The sequence below is a fragment of the Lycium barbarum genome, chromosome 11 (genome assembly GCF_019175385.1).
Source record: "Lycium barbarum isolate Lr01 chromosome 11, ASM1917538v2, whole genome shotgun sequence".
NCBI classification, from domain to species: Eukaryota; Viridiplantae; Streptophyta; class Magnoliopsida; order Solanales; family Solanaceae; genus Lycium; species Lycium barbarum.
This window is the reverse complement of record NC_083347.1, coordinates 231,256-248,701: the sequence shown is the minus strand read 5'-3', so window position 1 is coordinate 248,701 and position 17,446 is coordinate 231,256. Positions and strand designations below refer to the sequence as shown.

The 17,446-nt window shown below is 37.3% G+C and overlaps 3 protein-coding genes across 4 annotated transcripts; 1 reads left to right on the top strand and 2 right to left on the bottom strand.

Annotated features, from left to right (window-relative positions):
* Nucleotides 1-3,250, bottom strand: LOC132616595 (phosphoglycerate kinase, chloroplastic). The gene is made up of 6 exons (XM_060331119.1): nt 2,695-3,250; nt 2,255-2,332; nt 1,873-2,133; nt 1,438-1,755; nt 1,112-1,270; nt 1-462 (listed from the first exon to the last, which is right to left on the bottom strand). The coding sequence occupies exons 1-6, from the start codon at nt 3,109-3,111 to the stop codon at nt 250-252; spliced, it is 1,446 nt and encodes a 481-aa protein (XP_060187102.1). The 5' UTR covers nt 3,112-3,250; the 3' UTR covers nt 1-249.
* A 2,689-nt stretch (nt 3,251-5,939) lies between these two features.
* Nucleotides 5,940-10,836, top strand: LOC132618418 (uncharacterized). Of its 2 annotated transcripts, XM_060333474.1 has the most exons (8): nt 6,026-6,654; nt 8,065-8,124; nt 8,296-8,544; nt 8,816-8,892; nt 9,520-9,596; nt 9,817-9,949; nt 10,028-10,229; nt 10,333-10,836. In XM_060333474.1, the coding sequence occupies exons 1-7, from the start codon at nt 6,309-6,311 to the stop codon at nt 10,181-10,183; spliced, it is 1,098 nt and encodes a 365-aa protein (XP_060189457.1). In that variant the 5' UTR covers nt 6,026-6,308; the 3' UTR covers nt 10,184-10,229; nt 10,333-10,836. The 2 variants fall into 2 exon arrangements, with proteins under 2 accessions (XP_060189458.1, XP_060189457.1); XM_060333475.1 differs by lacking the exon at nt 10,333-10,836 and having other exon boundaries at nt 5,940-6,654; nt 9,779-9,949; nt 10,028-10,165.
* Nucleotides 10,837-11,423: 587 nt separating this feature from the next.
* On the bottom strand, nt 11,424-16,901 carry LOC132618419 (peroxisomal 2,4-dienoyl-CoA reductase [(3E)-enoyl-CoA-producing]). Its single transcript, XM_060333476.1, has 5 exons — nt 16,674-16,901; nt 16,439-16,598; nt 12,800-12,969; nt 12,501-12,723; nt 11,424-11,882 (listed from the first exon to the last, which is right to left on the bottom strand). Exons 1-5 carry the CDS (start codon nt 16,863-16,865, stop codon nt 11,728-11,730), a joined length of 900 nt encoding a protein of 299 aa, XP_060189459.1. The 5' UTR covers nt 16,866-16,901; the 3' UTR covers nt 11,424-11,727.
* Nucleotides 16,902-17,446: the final 545 nt, after the last annotated feature.

The window sequence follows — 17,446 nt, the reverse complement described above, 5'->3', positions numbered from 1 at the left end:
TTACGTCTAAAGAAGTTCCTCCAAAATGAACCAAATCAAGGATAGAGTTTGTTGAAGACATCAAAGCTTGTAGCTGTCTATAACTGATATACATGCTCGCCCTTTATTTAGACAAAAGAACATGGGTGAAAAAACGGACTCTTATATTGCAAGTATCACCTGAAAAATCTACAACATCAACTCAATGTTTCCCAACTGGAAATCACCACTGATTTAAGTTGACCGGAAAAAAAATTAGTGCAAATTGTTTTACACAGCGACAGGGGCGTCTGCTTCATCTAGAGCTATGACACCAGGGAGCTCCTTTCCTTCCAGTAGCTCCAAACTGGCACCACCACCAGTGGATATGTGGCTCATAACGCTTGCAACTCCAACTTTCTCAACAGCTGCAACAGAGTCTCCACCTCCGATGATTGTGGTCACTCCTTTCCCACTTAGGTCTGCTAGCTTCTTTGCAATTGCCTATCACCAAAACAACATGCTTTTTACTATTTACTTTTCAGTTACAGAAACAACTCTATCGAAATCGTAAGGTAAACACTACCAACATATACAAAAAGCATAATTGCACCCTCACCATAAAATTAGAACAATAAGTAGATGATAAGTTAGCACACTAAGGTGTTGTTTGGTTCAAACGCAAGTTATGCTGGGATTATTTATGTTGCCATTATTTCTTGTCGACTGTTTGGTTTGTTGTATAAAAGATAACATGCATTGCATTATCAAGAATAGTACTGAATAGGATGTATAGTACCGCCGGTATTGTTAATGTCATGGTTTACTATGTATGAGAATAGTATTGAATTGAGTGTATGAGTCATACTGGTATTAGTTGTACATAAGTGAGATTTGCAACCAACATTGTACTAAATTTTATATCAGCTTTGTTCTACCTAACACCACCCCACTTGTGGGACTATACTGGGTATGTTGTTGTTCACTTGTTTGTACACCCCACCAAACAACCCCTAAGTGACATACCAAAGCAGCTTACCTCTTCCTTTAAATTTAAAAAACCAATGCAAAACCAGCTTTATTCCCTTTCTATTTCCTTTATAAACTCAGCATATGGTAAAATAAATATGAGGAGAAGAATGGTAATCGGTACCTCTGTTCCAGCAGCAAACTTGTCAAATTCAAACACCCCCATAGGTCCATTCCAGATCACTGTTTTTGTGGTATCCAAGGCATCGTTGAAAGTCTTGATAGAGTCTGGTCCAATGTCTAACCCCATCCAACCATCGGGGATAGCAGATGCCGGCACAGTCTACAGTAACCAAAGCAAAATTGTAAGTTCAACACAAGCCATAAGCAACAGAATCTGATATTAGGTGTCAAAAACAGTACAGATGCAAGATCAAAGTCCAAAGAATCTCAAGCGCAAAAAGCTCTCTGGTCAGATAGGTTTATATGAGAAAAGCTTAGCATGCAGACCTGGCTGTTTGCATCAGGAGCAAATTTATCTGCAATCACAACATCAGATGGTAACAAGAGACTGACTCCTTTCGCCTTAGCCTTTTCCATGAGTGATGTAGCAAGCTCTAGTTTGTCTTCCTCAACCAAGGAGGAACCAACTGAAAGACCTTGAGCCTTGTAGAAGGTAAAGATCATGCCTCCACCCAAAAGCAATATATCACATTTCGCCAGAAGTGATTCGATCACTCCAATCTTGGACGAAACCTTTGAACCACCCACAATAGCAGCAAATGGCCTCTTTGGAGTTGAAACTGCCCCGACTAAATAGTCCAATTCCTGAACAGTGATACAAATAAATTTGCTAAAGAGTGCAATTTGCCATATGATGGGCCACTGGCCATCAGTTTGTCAAAGAAAACAATATGAAAGGAAGTGACAATCAAGTAAGCTAACCTTTTGTAAAAGGAAACCTGCAACAGAAGGCTTCAAAAATTTAGTAACTCCCTCTGTAGAGGCATGTGCTCTGTGAGCTGTACCAAAGGCATCATTCACGTAGAGATCTGCCAATGATGCAAGTTTCTTTGCAAACTCAGGTTCATTCTTCTCTTCCTCCTTGTAGAATCTTACATTCTCAAGAAGAAGAACTCCTCCCTCGGGAAGTGAAGCAACCAACTTCTCAACCTCCGGACCAACGCAGTCATCGGCCTTCACAACCTGTTGGTAAAGCATACGAGAAGTCAATAGCACAATCAATTAGATAGTGACCTTTTGATCCTTAACTCTTTATTTTTATCTTCTTGTACAAGAAAAGTATTAAAATGGTAACAGAATGTACCTGGATTCCAAGCAGTTCAGATAGCCTGGGGACAAGCGGTGCCAAGCTGTATTTAGGAGTGACTCCTTTTGGCCTTCCCTGAAATTTCAATAAGCAAGATAATTAAAAGTTGACATAGCCTCACTACTTCAACAAAATGTGGAAGAAGAGAAAGCAAACAAGATAGGAGGACAAGATTGAATACAGTGAGTGAGTTGTAAAAGGCTCTTAGAATTTCAAAACACGCAATTCCTATGATAACCAGTGGCTAAATAAGTTGAATTTTAGTTCCAAGCTGTTGCTGCATTATTTATAATTAAAAGAAAAGGCACAATTTTTGACGGGAAAGCAAAATAAAGATCCAGCTTGGGAAAGGGCAGAAACAAAGGGCATACTTAAGATTATAATGGCAGTAACAAGAGAAGACTAGAGTGAAAATAAGGAGAAGAAGTAGTACTGACCAGGTGACTGGAGAGAATAACTTTAGCACCATTGGCCATCAAGTGCTTGATGGTAGGGATGGCAGCTCTAATCCTAGTGTCATCAGTAATGTTCTGACTATCATCAAGTGGCACATTCAAATCTGCCCTCACGAACACTTTCTTTCCCTTCAAATCAGCAGCGGTGAGGTCTCCAACGCTCTTCTTGGCCATGGAGGCAACAGCCCTAACAGGCTTGGATGAGCCCTTGAGGGATCGGAGCTTGGTCGCCACGTGGCTGGTGAAGACGGAATCAGCAGCAGCGCCGGCGAAACTGAGGCGGCGGAGAGGGGTTTTGAGGAGGAAGCGAGGAGAAGGGGAAGGGGAAGCCCTGGTGGTGGTAGAGGATGACGTGGCGGGGATGCCGCACAAAGTGTGGGAAGCAGTAGCTGATGCCATTTTGCTCTTCTGTGCAGAGAGAGAGATGTACAGAGAGGACTTTGACAGGGAAATAAAAGAGAGTGTATATGTGGACGTCGAGTGGATTTTTCTTATCGTTGAGTTGGGGTTGAGGTTCAACGATTATTTCCGTCCAGACTCAGCCTCCTTTTTTATTTGGTTGGCCCAAACACTCATTGGCCTTTCGTTTTCTTCTTTACCTTCCCACCACTAAATTGAAATGACGATTTTACTCCTTAAATTCAACTATGAACAGATTGGTCGAACACAAATGCAATTTTCAAGCAGAATTGCTGCACACTAACAAAACAATCAAGTGGAATGAGCAATTTTAGTGCTTACTTGATTTTTTAGTAAGTATCTCGTATTGTAACTTGACTTTATTAATACTTGGACAAGCAACTCGATGAAAGCAATAACAAGACTTTTCTAAGTCGGACATTCATAGATCTAGAATACATGAGTATCTGACCACTCTTAATCTCAAATGAAGTATAACAAATATTCCTACAAAGAGGTGTAACCATCATTCTACAATCATAAAATTTCGTCAAGAGTGAGTCAAATAATTAATCATAATAAAATTAGATGCAAGGTTTTTTAAAGGCTCGTTGAATTACATGTATTTACTCAAGAATGCACATAACGTAGCTTGCACAGTTGCACGACAAGTATATTAAGGGCATGTATTTACTCAAGAATGCACATAACACAATTGGTCTGTTTGTTTGACTAAGTAATTACACAATTAGGTGTAATTGAGAGGGTCTAATTACACTCTCCAGTTCTTAAGGGGAGTTGAGAATTGGGTGTAATTACACCCTGTAATTCCAGGGTTACTTTTTAGTTTCTTTCTTTTTTGTTTTATTTTAATTTATTTTCTTTTTAATTTATTTTTAATTTCTATTATTTTAAATTGTTTTTATTTTTACTTTTAAATTATTTTTATTTTTATTTTTTCTTTTTATATTATTTATCTTTCATTTCCTTTCTTCTCAATCCTAACTTTATTTCTTGTGGTTTCATGTAATTACTCGAATTTTTATTTTTTATTTTTAAAATTTTATTAATTTAACATAATCGTGCTTTTATTCTAATTTTGAAACTACAACTCTTAATACTAGAAAGAATGAGTCATTAACAAACTTGACATATAATGAGGACGTTATTAAAGTAAAATTTCGTTATGAATGAGGTTATAGACTTTATTTTTCCTTTCTTTTGAATTATATTTACTTAAGTCACGTTGAACTTACTTATGTAATGTTGGAATTTGAGATAAGAGTATCATGTCAAACTTTTTCTTTTTCTTTTTGAATTTTGAATTCAGGATATTTTCGATTTTAATTTATTTGTTTTAGTACTATTGACCCCACATTGTGGGACTCACCGGGTATGATGATGTAGATGTTGTTGTTGTTTTAGTACTATTGACTTGTTATTTCACATTGCATGTTGTTTATTTTTCACTTACAGTTTTTTTTTGTCAAACATTTGAATAATGTTATGGCATTATATTTATAAATATATTTTTTTCGGTCAAACATTCCATCCATGATGTTCTCACAAAAAAAGTCCGCTTCTAAATTTTATAATTAATTAAAATTAAAATATTATTAATTTGAAAATTATATATCAATTATTTTTTACAATATTAGTTACAAATATACAATTATTAATTAATATATTTTCAATAAACAATGTGTTATTAAATAACTAATTAAATATCATTTATAAAGGCATATATTTTTTAATATTAATTTTAATTTTTTGATAATTAAATTTTATTTTTATATTAAATAAACTATGTAAATTACACTTATGCAACCAAACAACACGCTTGTAATTACACTGTAATTACATTAAGACAAATAAACAGGTCATTGTAATTACAATACTTTGTAATTACTAGGCTGTGTAATTACTACCCTAGTAATTACACCAATTCCAATTATCAGGTGGCTTTCGAAACAGACTCTAATTGTGTGTTTCTTATACTTTATAAGCCTCACTTCACTTATTTTTTAATGCTTATTTTGCATTGTATTCATTATCTTCCAAAGACGATCAATACGAGATCATCGCTTACATGTTAGATGACTTGTGGGACTGGGGTAAAGCCATTTTTAAGAGAGTCGACTTCCGTTTATCGATAAGGAAATATTGGAAAGTCCCGGTAAAAACCCTTCTTCGTTCAAGCAAAGGGCCAGATTTCATTCGAGTTGTTGTGGATTGGATGATCGTAAAAGAGAGACTTTATTTGCTTTTTCCAGACTGACTTGTGGGATATTGACACTTGAATGCAACGAACTAGCAATGATCATCCTACAAGATGCTACTAACCTTCTCATTTTGAGTCCATCTCGTAGGTTGCCCACTTTCATTTGATGCTCGAGTTTTATTATCGGTTGATTATTGTTGAAAATCAAGATAGATCCCGAACATTAGTGGAACATGTGTTTGTCTAAAACCTTTTTCATCTTCTCCTTCTCAATCCCTTTTTCCTTTTGCGCATATGAATTGAATATCCTTATATGGTTGCTTGAGATTATTTGTCACTCTCTCCATTTCATATTAAGTGACTTTTATTTTGTTTCAAAATAAGTGACGCTTTAAGAAAGAAGAAAATGGAGGGAGTATAATTTATCTATTTATTATTTATAGCTGGTATTTAATGGAGGTAATTGGTATTTAGGTACGCATTCCCTCTATTCAATATGAATGATTGATGTTGATTCGTTGATGAGAGCTACTAAGATATGCTTGTGATTGTTCGTTTCTAGCTTTTGAATTGTAAGACAAAATGTTATTGAACAATGCTTGTTTCACGAGTGGGTTAATTGAAATTATCTAGTCTTAATATTATTTACTAGCCCTTGCTTATTTCATTTCTTATCCTTATTTTCTTAAAGCTATGTGATTTGAGTCACGTGGCATTAGTTCATACACAAATTATAATAAACTAAAGAATTGGTGACTTGTATGAGTGTAAAATGATTTTTGCGTATAATTTGTGTTGCAAACGAGGGAGACAATGTATCAATCTCCTGATTTTTAAGAGTTGAAAAAAACTGCAGATTAGAAGAGTAAAGGTTGGTTCACGGAACTTTTTACTTTTTGAGTATTACGTGGTCAACTGCGTACCTAGTTTGAAACGGGTGATGAAATTGTTGGGTTAGGGTTCCAGTTGATGAAGCATGAATACGATGACGTCGATTGGTTTTTGTACTCTGCACCACCCGAATTCCCTCACGGCATACCCAACTCCTTTTCAATTGCATCACAGAAGAAGAGAGAGCTCAAAAATGAGGGCTTTAAGGAGGGAGTGGCGAGAATACGAGGAAGCAGTTAAGGATAAAGACCTCTCTCGAGCTCTCCGCTTCCTCAGGGACATGCCCATTTCACCTTCGGTTGAGTTGGAGAGAGACTGGCAGGTTTTGGATACATGCTTGAATGCCGATGATATGAGGCTTGTTGCCGCTGCTTATGCTTTCCTCAACGACAAAGGTCTCTTGCCCAATTTCGGCAAATACCGCACTATTGGTAACCCTTTCTACACCAACTTTAAATATATCTTCTAATGCTTACTTCACTCCAATCCTTATCAGCTAAAGTATCTCCTCTACTTTGGAACTTGACTGTCCCCTTGTTTCCCACAAAGTTGAATGTGTGACAACAACCTATCTATAATTTAAGTATCACTTCAGTTTTCAATTTTCTAATTCCTCTTGGCTGCGATATTCTAAAAGAAAATGCTCTTAAATGTAGCAATCAGATGATGTTGCTTGTTCTAGGTCTGAATTAGAGTCTCAGAGTTGAAGTAACTGCTTACCAGAAGCAGTGGTTAATGACTAATGGAAGCCACGAGAGACTAAATGAATAGTGTGAGTAGCATTGAAGTGGGCTTCTAAATGCTAGAGTTGTGGGTGGAGCCCATTATTTTTATCCTTGTAGCCTTTTCTCTCCTAGGAACTAGCACAGGAAATTCTTGAATAGGTCTTGGTAATGCATGTGAGGCTAACGTTAGCTATTTACAAAAATCCCAAGCTCCTCATTTCTAATAAAGAGTGAGAATATTTCATCACTCTCTCATTGATGAAGTGCTTTACTCTGTTCTATTTCTATGTTGACATTTTCGAGTCAATTCCCTGAAAGCAGTGTTATCAAAAGCGAAAAGCACAAAAAAACTCTTAGGTCAGTTGGGGCTTTAAGCGCAAATAAAGCGTGGGCTTTAATGAAAAAAGGCGCAATGGGCAAAAATACAAATATATATATATATATATATATATATATATATATATGTATGTATGTATGTATGTATGTTTAGTCCAAGACTAATAATAATAAGTATGAATAACAAATATATGGATAAAGAAATTGTAAAACCATTACAATAAAGTGAAATATCAATTATCTAGTGTCACTTCAAGAGAGGCTCATTGGCAAGGAAAAGTATATCTTAGTGCCTTGATGATGACACGCACATAAAGCGAGGCAAAGCGCTCAAAATGTTTTGAGCCTCGCTTCAGGGCCTAAAGCGCGCCTTTGACAACACTGCCTGAAAGTTACTGATTTCATGTCATCAATGTCTGAAACACTCATTTGCTGGTTCCTAGAGTGAACTTCCTTCTCTTTCATTATTTTATTCTTTTACAGACTTCCGTATTTATAGTCATATCTTACCTTAAAAAAAAAAAATGGAATTCGGTGTTAAAGTCATGCTTGCACACACGCGGTCATATATGTATGGATATTGCACTTCAACTCCTTAACTGAACTATAAAGCTTAAACCATACTTCAGTGTAAATTAAAGAACTAAGTGTTTTATTTTTGCTGTCAAATAATTCTGTTATCATTGATTATCCCACATTCCGAAAGAGTTTTCACTTTAATATCACCATTTTGCAATATTCTTTGTCACAAAACTCAGACAACATTGCCTATATCTGCAGTTCTGGAAGGGCCGCGTGATGTCACGCCAACCGTCTTAAAGTCTTCAACTGGTTTAGATGGTCAGTGCTAATCCATACCACCTCTCTGAAACACTTAAATTCTTTGCACTTGCATGTTTACATGGAGTATTCTCCGGAAAAAAATTGGTTTTTGCTTTTTCTGACTTTTTCTTTTAGGATCAGAAAATGTACTGATTTAGTAACATGCTTTTTAACTCTTCTGTAGTTCAGTGACCAAACTTTCGCCAAAGAAGTGGGGCCTTTCTGGAACGTCTGGCTTTCTTTTGGCTACATTGTTTGCTGGAGTCTCATTTCTGCTGAATCAAGGAATAGATATTAGGCCTAACATTGCTGCAGTCTTGGGGCTTGCCATGGTAGATGCTATATTTCTTGGAGGTTCCTGCTTAGCACAAATCTCCAGCTTCTGGCCTCCCTATAAGCGTCGAATTTGTGTTCACGAAGCAGGCCATCTCCTTGTTGGTAAACCATGTTTCTAACAACACTTGACGGTATTTACTGCAATAGAATGAAAGAACTTCAGATATAGACTCTTCCATCTTTCAGAGATGATATGTACTTCTGGAGATTTAAGTTTCGATACGATGACATGCCATAGATATTATCAGCTTGTTCTCCCAAGACCTATCAGTCTTGGCCTTTCTATTACTATCATTCTTTATTTTCTATAACATTCGAAGGAATGTAAACCTAACTCTTATAATAATTCATTTGTCCACTGATATCACTGCAGCATACCTGATGGGTTGTCCTATTCGTGGTGTAATTTTAGACCCAATTATCGCAATGCAGATGGGCATTCAAGGACAGGTAATTTGCTGTAGATCCTTCTTATTGGCTCTTCTGGACCAATTGTTGAAATAACGGCCAACAAAGACTGTAATTACATAGATATCTGCTCCTCCCCTTCGTTTCTCATTAAGTCTTTTAAGGCGAACCATGTACCTCACCGTACAGATGGGAATTCAAGACAGTTATTTCTGACCAAACATGCACAAACAGCATCCATTAGATGCCACACACTGTACAGCAATTTAATCCACGACTTGATACAACCTATTCTTATTGTCTTCTAGAAGTTTCCAAATTTATACCCTTTGGTGGACCAATTGAAGAACAAGTATCGGCTATGTGTCAGTGTAGACTCTTGCAGTTATCTAGTCAATATTTGTCTATTGAAGAATAGTGGTTGAATGGCCTAAAATATATTCTTTTCTACATGGCACAGTGCAACACAATTATGTAGGCATTCCTCATTTTTTCTTTATCCCCAGTAGTGGCTGTCCTTGTTCCATGAGAAGAATTTACAATTAAATAGTGAGATCTTTAGTTTCTTATTTTCTTGGAAATCAAAGTTGTCTTCCACACATAAGGTTGTGAACCCATTTTGAGAACTATCTGAACAGTTGGTTTCTCTTCTATTTTTCTTTCATGCAGGCAGGAACACAGTTTTGGGATGAAAAAATGGAAAATGAGCTTGCTGAAGGCCGGTTAAGTGGTTCTGCATTTGACAGGTGGATGTCCTAGCCAGTCATTTTGCTTACAATTGTTCCTTGGACAAAATACATTTCTATGCTAGAACCAGCTCTCTGGATTTTCTGTAATCCATATTAGTTATTTCTTTGCACAAAGTCCCGTCAAATCGCCGTAAAAAAGGAGATCAAGAAACCTTTTTTGACTATTTTGTTTGCTGCAGTTCCTTGCACCAAGATAATAAAAAAATAAAAATGTTAGGTACTGCATGGTTCTATTTGCTGGGATTGCAGCTGAAGCTCTTATATATGGAGAGGCTGAAGGTGGAGAAAATGATGAAAATCTCTTCCGAAGCATCAGTATTCTTCTAGAACCCCCACTCTCTGTGGCACAGGTGTTTCTCTGGTTAAAGTTATTTGCTTGTCTTGTAACTCTTTGCTTTTATAATGCAACATTCGATGTTTTCAAACAGATGTCAAATCAAGCAAGGTGGTCGGTTCTGCAATCTTATAATCTTCTGAAATGGCACAAACAAGCACATCGAGCTGCAGTAAAAGCTATTGAGAGTGGATGCAGTCTGAGTATGGTCATTAAAAAAATTGAGGAAGCCATGTCTATGAAAAAATGAAGCTTTGAAAGCAGAATGATAGATACATACTGTCGTGCTAGAAGAGGTGATTCTTGTTCCTTCTTCATCTGCAAAGTCAGGATACTAGCTCACTACTTTCTCATATATGAATCTAAGCTAATAATCTATTTTTGGACAATTAATTGCAGGGTGTGCTGAGGCATTTAGTTGCAAGGACTGGAACTGTAAGGACTAAGGAGCACAAAAGATTCCTTGTGTTCTCATTTTGTGTTTAACTTGTGCAAGCATATATACTGTGTTATGAAATGCCTCGACTGGGGCTAGCAGAAAAGGTTCGAAGGTTCTTGGGCCCATGGATAAGTCTGAGCTTTGACTTTGCAGCGTGATAGTTCCTCAAAAGGAACGTGCTATTTTTCTCTTACTTTTAAGTGAGCAGCTTTTTGCTGTGAGCTAAGGAGCAGAATCTTAAAGTTAGGGCAACCAGAGAGAATCCTGCATCTAGCATCATATGATAAAGATGTTCCATGGAGATATTTAGCTTATTTTTCTTGCAAGGGCGAGAATATTGTGTAACAAAAGGGGAATGGTGAAAATATAGTTCTATTGTAATTTTGATTTGTACAGTGTAAACTATAAAGCTCACTCAATATTTTAAGCAGAAGCAGTCAAGCAAGGACCTCTTTGAACTCGTATTTGTTGAAAAGGGAACATGGATGTTTAGGCAGAGCTTGGGGAGTGCAGATAATTATCTTTTCAAGCCAACGGATTGCTATCAACACCTGTGCACAGTTTCAAGGCAACAGCCAAATGATGGCTGATAGTATACCTGTTGGGGGTTTTTTAAGTTTATAGTCTTTGGCAACCCATATTTTCAGCTCTTGCTTAACCCTCCTCTTTGGCGTTGGGGTTAGGGAATGAGCTGTGATGGTTTTCGTACCGTAATAATACTGTGAGTAAAAACCAAAATGTCTTCCTATCAAATGAATAGTAAAAACTAAAATGTCTTCTTATGGAATGTATTCTTGCAACTAAACTTTTAATTTCCGTTTCTACGAAAAATAAGTCATCATTCTGCCTCCTGTCATTAAGAGAGTCTTAGCCTGATGAGGGGATTTTGAATAATAGGAAAGGTAGAAAGATATGTAGCTGCCGTTCCATAGCGGAAAGCACTTCAATGCGGCCGGAAAGGCACACGTCTGGGACAGGTGCAACAAAACGAAAAAAGGAACAGCAGAGAAGTCCTTGGTAAGGAGAAAACCAAAATGCGTAGCCTGGGACATGAAAGAAAACACCTCTAGGAAATCTTTTTTGATTAGACGTGCCCGCACTGGTCAGGTTTCTGTCTTTATTGACTGGTACACACGAAAAAAAAAAAAACAAACAAAAGTACTAATCCTGCTGAGAGTCGGTTCCAGTTGCTTAAACTGCTAATACTAGTTTCCAATCGTGTTGTATATTTAAATGTACTTCAATGGACAGTAGCCAGAAATAATAATAAAGTTTTTTTAACAAGTTCCTTGCTGCAGCAAAACTGTAATTGCTTCCATGTGCTGTTTAACCCACAACGCCTATAGTTGATAAACTCAAAGCTTGCTGGGAGGAACTCCCACAGGTGCATTTCTTGATTTCTTCTCGACTGTTCGCGAGAGCTCTTTAACTTCAGCTTTAGGTAGATGTCGAGGCCTGCTAAGCCAGAGGCCTCCGTCGACAATCATGGTGGTTCCGTTGATATATTTGCCTACATGCACAGGAAGCATAAAGAAAAAAGGAGATTACTACAAGCAAGAAGCAAATTGTGGGTTTCTAATTTGAAGTCTTGATTTAGCCAAAACTGCAAGTAGAGTGGATGTTCCACATTGATGCAGTAATTAAATGCACGATTCTGGAAATATGCAATGCATATACACTAGGTCCCGCACTGATTGGTAGCATATATTTCCTGAAAGCACAATGCAGAAGTGGTAGTGGGAATCAAGTCAGTCTGAACATCTGGTGCAGAGCAAAAGAGTGGAAAAGTGAGTCCTCATTACAAATTTAACCCAGTATAAGGAACAGGAAGAGAGAGACGCCGCAAGTGGATAGCAAGAACTGACAGTAACTGGTCATAGCAAGAAATTGACACTAAGTGGTCATATAAGTAGTGAACTTGGACAGGCACATGGTGGTGAGGCAAGAGCAGGGAGTAGACTGTCTGTCACCTAATATGAACCATGCCCACTAATGACAAGATGCATCTATCTCAATTTATATTTAATATCTTAAAATTCATCCAGAATCATAAATATCAATATGACCAATAAAATTAACACATAGGAGTAGTACTTCAGTGCAAGTCTAAAAAGCGTCAAGTACCAACCAGCATCTGATGCAAGGTACAAAGCAGCCATGGCAATATCATATTTCTCCCCAAGTTTGTACAGAGGCATGTAATCTTTGCTCTTATTGGTGATCTCTTCTGGTCCAAGTTTACGCATGCCAGCAGTATCACCTATGGGGCCTGGTGCAATACCATTGACCCTAATATCATAGTCTGTGCCCCACTCTAGAGCCAAATTTCTAGTGACTGCATCAACAGCAGCCTGTACAGAGATGATGGGAACTTAAAATAACAAAATAAAAATGAACACAATTATGTTTGAAGCTAAAGTTCCACACCTTGGCAGCAGCTACATGGATTTGATACCAAGATGCAGTGTAATGCAAAGTAGCACTGATGTTCAGTATTATTCCACCAGAAGTCGAACTCCTCCCAGGTCCTCCTTTCTTGATATAGTTAAGTGCTTCACGGCACATAGTGAACGTACCAACAGAGTCAATATCTAGTACTGCAAAAGCCATCGTGAGCAATCAGAAAGAATCAATTTGTAATGCTGTGAAAGCCTTCCCTTCACTTCAAATCAGTGTTATTTAAAGCGAAAAGCGCATAAAAGCTCTAAGGTTGGCTGGGAATTCAAGCGCAAAAAAAAGGTGGGCTTTAATGAAAAAAGGCGCAACGGCGCAAAAATACAAATATATATATATGTTTAGTCCAAGACTAATAATAATAAGCATAAATAACAAATATATGGACAAAGAAATTGTGAAAACATTACGATAAAGTGAAATATCAATTATCTAGTGCCATTTCTTCAAGAGAGGCTCATTGGTAAGGAAAAGTATGTCTTTAGAGCCTTGATGATGACACTGAAGCGCACATAAAGCGAGGTGAAGCGCTCGACATGTTTTGAGCCTCGCTTCAGGGCTTAAGCGTGCCTTTGACAACACTGCTTCAAATCAAGGAAGGCAAAGTGCCTTGCTATCCTCTTTTACTACGAAGCACTCCCCTTACTCAACCTCCTTTCTGTACATCCTCAAGAAGCTTCCATAAACCCAAGGGATCAATGGAGAAACAGATGATAATTTTTTTTTTTGAACAGTCAACATTTCTATTTTTCTATTATGAACATAGAAATACACCAATAGTGTACTTCAGTAGTAGTCACAAAAGCAAAACCTACCACCTATTCCTTCATAAGCCATCTAAAATCTTAGCTATGTCCTCTGCCTCCTGAGGGAGTTCATGAATACACCAAAAAGAGAAAAACACTAGATAGTTCATTTTTAACTTCTAGAAAGTGATACTTCTATTTTCAAAACATCTCTGATTTCTCTCCTTCCATATTGTCCACCAGATGCAGGCTGGGCCAATCTTCCATCTATCCCTATGTCCTGACAGATACCCATCTCTGTTCCAGCAAGCTAGAACTTCAACTGTACTCCTTGGCATTGTCCATTTTAGACCCTTCAAATTAAGAAAAATCTGCCAAAGTTGTTCCGCCACTTTACAGTGTAAGAAAAAATGATTAATCGTCTCTGCTTCAGTTTCACAAAAAAAAAAAAAAAACCTGGAACATAGTTTACGACCCCTCTTCATCACATTATCTTGAGTTAAAACAACCTGTCTAGCCACTAACCAAGTGAAACATGCCACCTTGTAAGAATCTTAACTTTCCAAATCAACTTCCAAGGCTAGAATCCCAGCTGAGTATTTCTGTTACGAATGCATTTGTAGGCTGATTTGACAGAGAATATCCCCTTCTTTTCCTTCAACTAAACTAGACTGTCCGCATTAGTGGAAAAATCTTTGAACTACTCAATAATGTTGTAAAATTCCGTCAACCTTTCCACCTCCCAGTCATTGAGCAATCTCTTATAACTGATATTCCAACCACAATTATCCCTAACTTCCAAAATAGTTGCCATCTTCTGTTGGTTCAAATTGTAAATCTCAGGGAACAAATGCTTCAAAGAGCATTGACCAACCCAAACATCGTGCCAGAAATGCGTTTTCCCTCCATTTCCTCTCTAATCTTGGAGTTATGCCATATTTTGGGCCACAAATTCCTGATGGATCTCCACAAGCCAACACCATAAGGACTCTTCACTTCCTTGGTAATCCATTGATCTTCCATCCCATATCTAGATAGAATAGTTTCTTTCCACAAAGACTGTTCCTCTGATGCAAATCTCCATAGCCATTTCAGTAAAAGGCTCTTATTGTGAATTTTCAGGTTCTTAATCCCATTCCACCTCTTTGCTTGCTGGAGATGACAATTTCCCAGTCTACTAAATGAATTTTCTTTGTCTCACAATTGCCTTGCCACTGAAAATTTCTTCTGATGGTATCTTTTTAATAATCTCCCCTGGCATTGGAAATAGAGACATCATATATGTTGGCAAGGCATCTAATACGCTGTTAATTAGAGTCAATCTACCTCCCAATGATAGATATTGACTCTTCCAATTAACAAGCTTCTTCTCACACTTCTCCAAAATAGCATTCCAAATGTTCATAGATTTACTCTTAGCACCTCGGGGCATTCCGAGATATGTAATAGGTAATCTCCAATTTTACCACCCAAAGTATTTACTAAATTGTTGATATCAGCAACTTAGGATAGACAAAACTCTTCCCCCAGTTGATATGTAGTCCAGAAATGGCTTCAAATAGAATAAAGAAAATACTCAGGTACTTCAATTGCTCACTCTCTGCATCACAAAAGACAAGGGTATCATCGGCATATTGGAGGTGGGAAATTGATAATCCTTGATTGGCTCCAGCATTAACCTTGAAACCCCTGATTCGGTTGTTTGCTTGAGCTATTTTCAACATATCACTGAGATCTCCCATTGCCAAAATAAAGAGAAAAGGGGGATAAAGGGTCCCATCGTCTCGGTCCTCTCTCAGAAGAAAAGAAACCGGAAGGTGAGCCATTGATTAAGATTGAGAACTTAACTGTGCTGGTACAAAACTCTATCCACTTAACTCACTTGCTTCCAAACCCCCATCAACTCCAAATTCGTCCATAGGTAGTCCCAGTTAAGGTGATCATAAGCTTTTTCTAAATCTCACTTGCACACAATCCCAGGAACCTTGGATATCTTCCTCACTCCACACATTCATTTGCAATCAAGATAGCATCCATGATCTGACTTCCTTTAATGAATGCCATTTGCCAAGCATCCACTAGTTTGGACATTACTTTCTTAAGCCTTTCCGTCAGTAGTTTGGAGATGATTTTTTAAATGCTACCTATCAAGCTAATAGGTCTAAAGTCCTTCAACTCTTTGGCTCCCATCTTCTTGGGAATCAAGGCTATAAATGTAGCATTGAAGCTCTTTTCAAAGTAACTACTCTTATTATAGGAAATTAGAGTAAGACAAACTGACAACACAGAAGGTTTGAAAGGAACTTTTCACACTCACGAGTCATAACCAGTTTCTGTAATCAACCACAGCCTTTGAACCTCGAATCACCTTCAAGATACTCCCTCCATCTCAAATTATTTGTCATTTTCTTGTTCTACTCGCCCCTTAAGAAATATTAATTAGGAAGGGTATTTTACTAACTTTAACCTTATTTATGTCTAAGTTATCATCTCTCTCCATTAAATGTTTACTGTATTTATGTGTTATGTCCATTAATGACAACTTGTACTAGGAGTAAAATGTTAATTGTGTCTTAAACGATAAATAATTTGAGACAACTTTTTTTAATAAACACAAACAAATAATTTGGGACGGAGGGAGTAGTAGCCGCTTGAAGAAGCTGGCTAGAATTAACAGAGTTGATTCTAACGATTTTTAAGTCTAGTTACCTACTGGAACAGAAAAGCTCGGAAAGATCAAGGCTAAAAACTTAAGCATGGCTACGATTATGTGAAGGTCTTTAAGAAAGTAGTTATGAATCTAAAAGATAGTGGTTAGGCAATCGCGATGATGCATAAAAAGGTGAATAATCGTTATGAAAGAAACCTGTCCTGAAGCCATTAGGAGACAAATCCTCAGGAGACACAAGGAAATTGCCAGCTGCAGCATTAACAAGAATGTCAAGCTTCCCAAATTGCTTGACAGTTAACTCTACAACTCTTTTTGCATCCTGTTGCTTTCGGACATCCCCCTCAAGACCGATCGCCTAGGAAACAAAAGGAAGGTAAGAAGAGATAAAAAAAAAAGAGTTGTGGAAAGGATGTGTGAAAGGAGTAATTACCGGAATACCAAGGGAGTGGAGATAGGAGACGGCAGAGTCAAGGACGGACTTGCGGCGGCCCATGATTGCAAGGGAGGCACCATGTTTCCCGAACTCAATTGATATCCCTAACCCGATCCCTGAACCCCCTCCGGTCAATAGTGCTACTTTCCCTTTTAGTATGTCTGACTTGAATGGAGACTCCGACTCCATTATTGCCCCGTCTCGTGATCCTCATCACACAACACAATCCTCCTCTATTTAACTACTAGCTAGTAATGGGACCACCTACATGTTACGTCATTCAACCCCTAACCCCTAACCCGTTTGGCCATAAGAATTTTTCACCTTTTTTTTTTAAGTTATATTTTTGAAATTTAAAAAACATCTAAAAACTTAATCAAAGGCAACTTCAACTTTAAAATTACAAATAAGGTGAAAAATATTTGATTTCCATTACCATACGCCTACTTAATATTATTATACTCCTCTATAGTAGTCGTATTACTACTATTAAGAAGAGTGAGTCAAACTCACTTTCTCATCGTCCGTTTAATAATAATAAAAAAATATGGGGCCCACAATTTAAACAACAACTATTATTAAAAAAAATTGTGGAGCCCATAATTCTAATATATACACTCTTCTTAATAGTAATAATATATATCCGTTCCAATTTATTTAATTAAAAAAAATTGTATGCCCCCCATATTATAAAACCAAACAATATTCATATAATTTCCAAAGTATCTCATTAAGTCAATAATGATGGATTCATTGCCACGTGCGTATTC

What these genes read in the sequence shown, in the direction of transcription:
- LOC132616595 (XM_060331119.1), bottom strand. Translation starts at nt 3,111, where the DNA reads ATGGCATCAGCTACTGCTTCCCACACTTTGTGCGGCATCCCCGCCACG. An exon ending in TTATTCTCTCCAGTCACCTG is followed by an intron (nt 2,333 to 2,694) that starts GTCAGTACTACT and finishes TTGAAATTTCAG; the next exon opens with GGAAGGCCAAAAGGAGTCAC. An exon ending in CAGGTTTCCTTTTACAAAAG is followed by an intron (nt 1,756 to 1,872) that starts GTTAGCTTACTT and finishes ATCACTGTTCAG; the next exon opens with GAATTGGACTATTTAGTCGG.
- LOC132618418 (XM_060333474.1), top strand. Translation starts at nt 6,309, where the DNA reads ATGAATACGATGACGTCGATTGGTTTTTGTACTCTGCACCACCCGAAT. An exon ending in GTCTTCAACTGGTTTAGATG is followed by an intron (nt 8,125 to 8,295) that starts GTCAGTGCTAAT and finishes TCTGTAGTTCAG; the next exon opens with TGACCAAACTTTCGCCAAAG. An exon ending in AGATGGGCATTCAAGGACAG is followed by an intron (nt 8,893 to 9,519) that starts GTAATTTGCTGT and finishes TCTTTCATGCAG; the next exon opens with GCAGGAACACAGTTTTGGGA.
- LOC132618419 (XM_060333476.1), bottom strand. Translation starts at nt 16,865, where the DNA reads ATGGAGTCGGAGTCTCCATTCAAGTCAGACATACTAAAAGGGAAAGTA. An exon ending in TCCACTCCCTTGGTATTCCG is followed by an intron (nt 16,599 to 16,673) that starts GTAATTACTCCT and finishes TTTGTTTCCTAG; the next exon opens with GCGATCGGTCTTGAGGGGGA. An exon ending in GTACCTTGCATCAGATGCTG is followed by an intron (nt 11,883 to 12,500) that starts GTTGGTACTTGA and finishes CTGTGCATGTAG; the next exon opens with GCAAATATATCAACGGAACC.